This window comes from Monodelphis domestica, chromosome 2 (genome assembly GCF_027887165.1).
Source record: "Monodelphis domestica isolate mMonDom1 chromosome 2, mMonDom1.pri, whole genome shotgun sequence".
NCBI lineage: Eukaryota > Metazoa > Chordata > Mammalia > Didelphimorphia > Didelphidae > Monodelphis > Monodelphis domestica.
Genome location: NC_077228.1, coordinates 31,410,098 through 31,419,137, shown reverse-complemented (window position 1 = coordinate 31,419,137; position 9,040 = coordinate 31,410,098). Strand labels below are relative to the sequence as shown.

The 9,040-nt window shown below is 50.8% G+C and overlaps 1 protein-coding gene across 1 annotated transcript; it reads right to left on the bottom strand.

Moving 5' to 3' along the window:
• Positions 1–1,088: 1,088 nt before the first annotated feature.
• Positions 1,089–7,064, bottom strand: KNCN (kinocilin). Its single transcript, XM_056814808.1, has 4 exons — positions 6,914–7,064; positions 4,191–4,259; positions 2,651–2,725; positions 1,089–1,374 (listed from the first exon to the last, which is right to left on the bottom strand). Exons 1-4 carry the CDS (start codon positions 7,062–7,064, stop codon positions 1,265–1,267), a joined length of 405 nt encoding a protein of 134 aa, XP_056670786.1. The 3' UTR covers positions 1,089–1,264.
• Between the last annotated feature and the right edge of the window lie 1,976 nt (positions 7,065–9,040).

The following is a 9,040-nucleotide window of genomic DNA, read 5'->3' as shown; positions in this document are numbered from 1 at the left end:
TCATTTCAAAGAGTTAGAAACTGACATCTAGAGAGGAAAAGGGATAGGTCAAGGTCTCACAGTGACCTAGTTGTAAAGTTGAGTGTAGACCATATAGAGGATTAGGGAGGGGGGAGCAATGGAATTAGGTAGGGAAAAGACACCCATTGGGGCTGTGCCCCATGCACAGCAGCATCCCCTCATCACCCCCACCCTGACTCCAATCCTGTTCTCCAGAGTCTCCCCTTAATGTGAGATCAACTAATCCTAGAAGTTCAGGAGACCCTGGATTATTCCCTGTCGTGCTGAAAAGTCAGCCAGGCAAGGAAGATGTCATGTAGGAGATGGGCCTTGAGCTAGACTTTGAAGAAGCTAGGTCTGGGCCAAGGGAAGGGATACTTCTTTCTGTAGCTGGTGTCCTTGGAGAGACCATTGAATCACAGACCAGAAAGGGACCTCATCAGACAGATGAAACAAATGGAGGCCAGAGAAGGGAAAGGACTTGCCCAAAGTCACACAGCCAGAAAGTGGAAGAGCTGGAATGTGAACTTGGGATCTCATGACTCTTGTCTTAGTGTCCTCTGCCTAAATCTGAAAGAAGTCAGGCAGCAATCAGCTTGGTGAGCTTTTCAAAGAAACTGTGATCCAGCCTTAAAAGCAATATAATTTCCCAGCCTTTAAAAATGAAACTGGGCAGTGGGCCCAAAATGAATTTGGTTCATAGAACAGTCTCAAAAGAAACCAGACTGTGGGTCTGACAAAGAAATAAGGTATGGATTTGTAAAAAGAAACCCAGGTGCATTCTGTTCAGGGCCATAGGTGTAGGACATGGAGACATGGCATGATGGAGTCTGCTTCCTGGTGCCTGCCTGATGTCTGTGGCTTTCTTCCTTCCCTTCTCAGCTCCATGGGACTTTTGAGGAAGTCTCCAGTCATTCAGGGATCCATGCACTCCTGCCACCATTCACCAGTGGTCAGAAGAAACTCATTTGGGCTGGACTCTGTGATGCTGAGGAGTCCAGATGCAAGATGACTCATTGCTTTAGATATGTTCTCTTGTGTTTCTTTCAGCTCTTGTTTTGCTCTGGTGATCCTAGAATTGCCTGGGGTTTAGGGTTATTTGGCTGGGCTCCTTTCCAGTGGCATAGCCCAAGAAAGCCGAGGCAGCCAGATTGGAGAAGCATGGAAGAGATCAGTGGGAGCTGTGTTCTCATCCTCTTCGATGGGTGATGCATCCCCAAGTAGAAGCTGGGATTTTCCCAGGCAGTGTCCAGCCTAAGATCCCTCAGCCCTCCTCCATCCCCCGACTCCCACCAGCACTGCCACCTCCAGGTTTCAACTTCTCTAGAGTCCGGCTCACAGTGGAGAGAGTGTTAGGTATGTGGCTTCTTATTCCTTGAGGGAGGGAAAAACAAGACTATTGTTAAGGACAGAAGGAAGATTTTGGGGAGGGGTGATGGGAAGAGAGATATCCTAGTCATATGGGATGGGTTCTGGGACACCCCTGCTTCAGAGTCATAGGGATGGAGCAAATGACTTTAGGATAAGAAAGGAGGCAGGGTTAACATTTCAGCCTAAGGAGGCAGGGCTTGGTGAAGGTAGGAAGTCTACAGATCCTCCCTCCCCCAGATCACTTTGTATTTCTAAGGGATTTATCTGGAATCCACAGATATATGTATTTGTTGTCTTCTCCCTCATCTAGTAGAATATAAACTCCTTGAGGACAAGGACAATTGAATTTTTGCTTTTATATTTCCAGTATCCAGCAGAGAGTCTTTAGGTGCTTAATAAATATCGGATGATTGGTTGATTATCTATAGGAAGGAATGAAGGAAGGAAGAGAGGGAGAGAGGGAGAGAAGGAGAGGGAGGGATGAAGGGAGGGATGGAGGAAAGGAAGAATGAAGGGAAGAAGGAAGGAAGAGAGGGAGAGAGGGAGAGAAGGAGAGGGAGGGATGAAGGGAGGGAGGGAGGGAAGGAAGAAGGAAGGGAGGAAGGAAGGAAGGAAGAGAGGGAGAGAGGGAGAGGAGAGGGAGGGATGAAGGGAGGGATGGAGGAAAGGAAGAATGAAGGGAAGAAGGAAGGAAGAGAGGGAGAGAGGGATAGAAGGAGAGGGAGGGATGAAGGGAGGGAGGGAGGGAAGGAAGAAGGAAGGGAGGAAGGAAGGAAGGAAGGAAGAGAGGGAGAGAAGGAGAGGGAGGGGATGAAGGGAAGGAGGGATGAAGGGAGGGAGGAAAGGAAGAAGGAAGGGAGGAAGGAAGGAAGGAAGGGAGGGAGGAAGGAAGGGAGGAAGGGAGGAAGGAAGGGAGGGAGGAAGGAAGGAAGGAAGGAAGGAAGGGAGGAAGGAAGGGAGGAAGGAAGGAAGGAAGGAAGGAAGGAAGGAAGGAAGGAAGGAAGGAAGGAAGGAAGAGAGGGAGAGAGGGATAGAAGGAGAGGGAGGGATGAAGGGAGGGAGGTGGTGAATCCCAGAATCCCAGTTAGAGGGGTCATTAGAAGACATCTAGTCTGATCTGTATCTGCTCAAGAATTTCCCCCTCACAACATCCCTGACTAGGAGTCAATCTGTCTCTACTTAGAATCTTCTAGTAATGGGCTCTTCCCTGTGACTGGGGCTGGGACCAGGTGGAAGGACAAACAGACTCTAGGCAGCCTCTGGGATATCTCACATTTACCTTCACTCTTCCCTCCATCACTGGATGCTCCTTCCTCTCCACTGTTCCCAGGCTGGGGGTGGATCCTTAGATTCCCTGCAGAGGATGAGACATAATTTCAGTTTGGATGAGAGCTTTTCTGCTGATCCCCTGACCTTGGGCCCCCAGTTCCATGGTCCTGCTTGAGAGGGGAAGTTCTTCACATGGAACTTCCATCTTTGCTTTTGTCACTTCTGGCTTACTGACCGATAGCTCTGCATCCCTCCAAGTGACTGTGTATATTTCTTGTATTGATTTATCAGCATATGTGTTGAACCAGTCCCCCAACAGAATGGAAGCTCCTGGATGGCAGGAAGCTTCATCTTTGTCTTTGTATCCCCAATACATAGTGGGGTCTAGATTTGAGATTTCATCAGTTCAAAGAATTCCTTATTGACAAAACACCTAAATTAGCATTTTCCCCTGAAACTCATGGTCTGAGAGAGTGTCTTGAGGCCACTGAGAGTTTAAAAGTCTTGGCCTGAGTTACCCTGCCAATATGTAAGACTTGAACCTGGGTCTTCCCAGCTGTAAAACTGGCTCTCTGTCCCCCACCTGGTGACTTCCTGGCACCTTCAGTGCTTAGCACAGTGCCTGACATTAATAAATGTATATTGGCTGAATGGCATATACTGTAGGCATCACAACTAGATGGCTCTGTGGATAGTTTGGTACCTGGAGTCAAGAAGACCTGAATTCAAATTCATCCTTAGACACTTCCTAGCTATGTGACTCTGTCACTTAACCTCTGTCTGCCTCATTTTCCTCATCTGTAAAAATGAGCACCACAATAGCACCGACCTCCCAGGGTTGCTATGAGAATAAAATGAGATAATGTTTGTAAAGCTCTTTGCAAACTTTAATGTTCTTGTAAAATGCTAGCTTTTTATTTTCCTATTTTTGGTCCTCCCCGTCAACAGCACAGCTTCTTTGTGGAGAGGTGGGGTGGGATTGCGTACCTGAAGGGAGGAACGGAGACTAAGAGAAGCCGAGCTGGCTGGAAGTGGAGGGAGGGCAACAAGCTTTTCTAAATCTGTCTAAGAGTCCTCCAGCAGGATGTAAGTCCTCGAAGGCATTGCTGTTGTCATGGCAACATCTAAACACATCTCTGAAGGCTTCAAACCCACACAGATGCAGATACACACAGGCGGCCACACGCGCACACACACACATACACACTCTCTGTCAATAGCCATCCAAGCTCCTAAGAACTTGTCCCTCAGGGAAGTCAGAGCTACAGGTGGTATGACATCTCTTTTGCAGATGAAACAACTGAGGCTCAGTGGGTTAAGGGATATACCAAGCTAGTGATCACCCAGTTAGGAAATGCTGGAGTTGGATTTCAAACCCAGGCTCCTGCCTCAGGGTCAGACACTAACTACTGCTCTGTACTGCCTCTCAGTCCCCCAGGTCCAGCAGCACCCCCTACTGCCTCAGTCATACAACCATAGTGTCATAAATCTGTTTGTGCCCTCCCTCCCTTCCATCCCTCCCCATCACCAGGTGGTCAGCTCACACTTACCCAGTGAAGGCAGGAATCGATCCAGATTGAAGCGGGAGTTCAGAAAAGGATAAGCCAGGATGAGGAACCCTGAGTATGGGGGAAAGGAGGTCCCTGTGTGAGCCACTGGGATTCCCCTTCACCTCTGCCTTTGGTCTGAACCATCCCTGTGGGGCAGACTCACAGGACAACCAAAGAACATACCTAGAGTTGGCCACTTTGTCCAAACCCTTCCTTTACAGATGAGGAAACTGAGGTCCAGAGAAGCTACGTGAGCTTCCCGAGGTCACAGAGGTGGCCAGTCAGAATATGAACCCAGGGCTTCTGACTCCAGAGCAAAGGTTGATGTGGATTGGGAGTGGGTGTGCTGGGCAATCAGAGAGAAGGTAGAGACTCGGGGTTCCAAGGTTTGGGGAAGGACTCAGGGTTCCAAGATGGGCAGATAGTTGGAGGAATGTGAGTCCCGAAGGAGTGAGAAGGAGTCAGCCAGTCAGGTAGAGGGTAGAAGTGAGAAGACAAGAGACAAAAACTTATGGTTCCCCTTGCCTGGGAGCTCTGGATGTCCCTCCTATCAGCATCCCACCCAACCTGACTCCTGTGCTCTCTGTGGCTGAGCCCTCAGCCTCCCACAGACCCAGTTCAGGCTCTTTTCCCCCCTTCAGAAGCCCTGACTGATGGCTCTGGGCTCCACAGGGTGTTCTAACAGTGGATTTTGTGAATTTAAAAATTATTGATAAAGCATTTAACTTGGAGCAATAGCAAGACCCTGGAGTAAAGGTGTGAAGCCCCCCACGACTCTCTGGATTTCCTTGTCAGGGATCTTCTTCTCTAACCACACTGGGAGTGTTGACATGGGCTAGCCAAAATTTGAAGAGGTTTTAGAGACCATGGAGTTCACCTCTGTTGCTTTACAGAGGGGAGCCTGAAGCCCCAAGGACCAGCAGACCTTGGATTTCTTCCTCCTCTTCCTCCTCCTCTTTCTCTTTCTTCTCTTCCTCCTCCTCATCCTTCTCCTCCTCCTCCTTCATCCCCTTCCTCCTCCTCTTCCTCTTCCCTTCCCTTCCTCCTCTTCTGTCTGTCTCAATGTAGGGCTTGGCACATGTTTGAACACACAGACTGTGGGGTGGGGAGGGGTGAAGTAGATGGTGGGGTAAGGCGGATTGTCAGGAAGGAGGCTCGCCAAAGCCCTCCCAGTACAAAACTTACCCCCAGCCATGTGGAGTGGCTGGAGCTGGGGCTGGGGCCAGGCCTGGCCTTTGTGTCTGTGTCCCCCAACATCTATATCTCCCTCGAAGCACTGTCAGTGCTGAGTGTCCAGCTCGGGGTCCCACTTCAGGCAGGACCCCTTGGCCAGTAGAGAGCAGGAGGGAGCATTAAGACAAAGAGCCTGGAGAGGTTCAGGCTGGAGCTGAGCTGTGTTCAGTTATCTGAAGGCTGTCCTCTGGAAGAAGGATGGGGCTCATGGGACTTGGTCCCACTAGGAACAGGGGAGGGAGGTTCCAGAGAGACCAATTTCATCCAACTCTCTAAGAATTTGAGTCGGCCACCTAAGAGGAGAGGCAGTGAGCCTTCTGTCCCTGGAGGTGTGCGCAGGAAGGCTGGAGGAGGGACCTGGATCTAGGAAAGTGCACAGAAGATTCCCAAATGAGTGGGTGGATGCCTCAGTGGTTCCTCCTGGGGAGGGGACCATAAGCCAGGTTTTCTAGGACTTTGGGGCCCCCCTGCCACAGGTCCTTTCCCCAGGAGGTGAAGCTGAGGCTTCTGGGTGCTGAGGCCCATTGTGACTCCTGAGGGATGGCAGCTTCCCTCTCTGGGCCCCTCAGCTGGAGGCTCAGCACCTGAGAGATAGAGGCTGAGATAAGGTCGAGTAAACTCGAGATGGGCTATTCTATTTCCTTCTGGGTCAGGAGAATGAGGCCACTATGAAATCCACACCAGGTAAGTCAGCCCCACCCCCTGCTTTCTTCCTCTCTAGACCAGAGCCCGGCACTGGGCTGGTCTGGGAGCCTGGGGACCAGATCCCACCTCCTAGGCCCAGAAAGTCCACCAGGCTGAGGTCCCACTGCCCTCACTTTCTCAAATAATGGAAGGGAATGGGCTTCTGTGGAAACCACCAGACCAAGGCCATCTCTGAAATGCCCAAGCCTCTCTCACGAGTGGGTCATTTGTCTAGCCTCCACTTGCAGACCGTCCAGAGATGGGGAGCTCTCTACCTGTCTCAAACACTGAAGAGGATCTGGAAGCTCTTTGGGCCTGAATGAATGGACTCCTCTTTTCTTTGCCCATGTAACCTCGCTGTACCACTGACCTCCAGGAGGGCAGGGAAGGGGTCTGGGATGACACTTTGGCCTTCTTCGGGAGCAGCTAGTACTGACCCAAGGTGCATTGGTGTTGGGAAGAGGAAGGAGAGAAACAATGGCAATACCAAGCCCTTTGTTCTCAGAATTCCCGAGAAAGAGACAGTGAACACACTCCCACTGGACAGAGGGGAAAACTGAGGACCCAGGAGGGTGGTTTTCTCTAAGGCCCCACATTGGATGAGTGTCAAGAATCAGACCCTGAATGCTAGTCCAGGGCTGGATCCATGGAATCCTGCAGCCTCAATCTCTTAACCACCTACCTTCTTCCTCTCTCCCTAACTCAAGCCATCTTTTCCCCTGGAGATGCTCTTCATTCTCTTCCCCCTCCCCCAATGCTCCCCTTATCCCCCTCCTCCCCACCCACCCCAGGCCCTCTTCACTCACCCAGGCCTGCAGCTCCAATGAAGATGCCTCCCACAGCCGCTGCTGCAGATGACACAGACACCCCAATAATGATGCTGCCCGCCAGCAGGCCCAGGCCAGCACAGGCCAGCTGCAGGCATCGCAAGTCCCGGCCACTGATGGAGACATCCATGTAGGGCTGGCCTGGGCCTTGTCCCTGAGCACCCACCGGCTCAGGTCCTCAGAGCCTGGGTGACTCTTCCCGACTGTTGCTAGGCTCCGGTAGGCTGCTCAGCATCCTGCCTTAACTGTGGGCCTGGGCAGGAACTGTCCCAGGCCCATCCCTGCCCCTACCCTGCTGCCTCTGCCTTCCCAAGTCCCTGGATCCTCCTCTGCCTCCAATCTTAGCCCCTCTTCTAGAAGACTCTCTCTGGGCAGGGCTGCTAGCCAGGTCCCACTGAGGCAGGATTTCTGCTTGGGCCGTGGAGGATGGGGAGGACCATGGCTCACCCCGCTGCAAGCTGCCCTTTGCCCATCTACCTCAGAGAGAACGTGGGCACCGCTCCTCCCACCCACACATCCTGCCTCTGCTTACTGCTGCTTCCAGGGTGACTGTCTGGGACCCTGTGATCCCAAAAGGGGAGGGAGGACTGAAACGCAGAGACCACAAGGGCTCAGGTTCTTCAGGAGATAAAGGCAGGGGTTGCATTATGAATAAGGACAAAGCAACATGAGCTGGGGAGTGGTTTGGGATGGGCAGGGAGGGAGACGGTGCCTGGGCAGGGGACGATGTTCCAGGTGGCTTCCCTTGCTCCTATGCTTAGATTGGGTAGTGGGGTGTAGTGGAAGAAAGGGCCTAGTTTAGGGAGGGGGGGTCAGAGGACTTGGGTTCAAATCCTGACGCTACTTCTGAGCTGTGTGACATTGGACAAATGCCTTTCCTGTGCTATGACCCAGTTTTCTTCTCTGTAAAATGAAGGTTTTGGATTCAATGACTTCTGAGAGCCCTCTCAGTTCTCATTTTTTTTTCTGATATTCTTTTAAGGTCCCTCCCAGCTCAAATAGTCTGTATTCTCTGCTCTTTAAGTCCTTTCTAGCTATTCTTTGTTCTCTGTTCTAAGCTCCCTCCCAGCTCTGACTTGTTCTATGCTATAAACCTGCTGATCTCCAGGCCCAATTGTCCCCTACTGCCAGGGCTCCAGTGTCACCTGACAACCCTTTAACTGGGTCTAAGGTAGATTCCTGAGGGGTGATAAGATGCCATCTTCCCTCCTCCATGGACTCGGGATCATTCCCTCTGCCAAACTTCTCTGTGCCTGTCCAATGTAGCCTTTTCTTCCCCCTCCTCCTCTGTGGTACCCAAGCACTTAGCCTCCTTGACTGCCCACTCTCTCACCATCACCCCCATAACCAATTTGTGCCAAACCCTATTGTTTCCACCTTTGTCATCTGCCTCTTATACATTCCCTCCTCTCCTTTGACACTGCCAGCATCCCAGGCAGGCACTTATCACCTCCCTCCTGGTTGGTCTCTTTGCCACAAGTCTGTCTGTCTGTCTCGCCAATTCATTTCCCACTTAGGGGTCAACCTGATCCTCCCAAAGTGTGTCTGACCATGTTACCCCTCTGTCTTTTCAGCAAACTCCATTGGTTCCTCATCATCTACAAGATCAAATAAATCCTCTGACATTCAGAGTCCTTCATAACCTGATCCCCCATCTTTCCAGACCTCCCCTCAAGTGCTCTCTTTTTTTAAAAAAGCAAACATTTATCTTCTTAGAATCAATACTAAGTATTCGTTCCAAGGTAGAAGTGAGGGAAAGACTAGTCAGTTGTGGGAGTTAAGTGTCTTGCTCAGGGTCACATAGCTTGGAAGTATCTGAGGTCAGATGTGAACCCAGGTCTTCCCACATCCAAGCTTAGTTCTCAGCCTATTGAGCTGTGTGACCCTGGGCAAGTCATTTAACCCCTCTTGCCTACCTTTTCCTGCTCTTCTGTACACAGTACTGATTCTAAGACAGAAGGTAACGGGTTAAAAAAAAGAAGAGAAAGTATCTTGGGCTTTTCTTGTGGGGAAGATGCAGAGATAATGACTAGATGCTAATTGAGTTTGATAAGTGCAGAACTAGTGGCATGGCTGGACTCAAAAGAGAATTGTTAATAGTTTAAT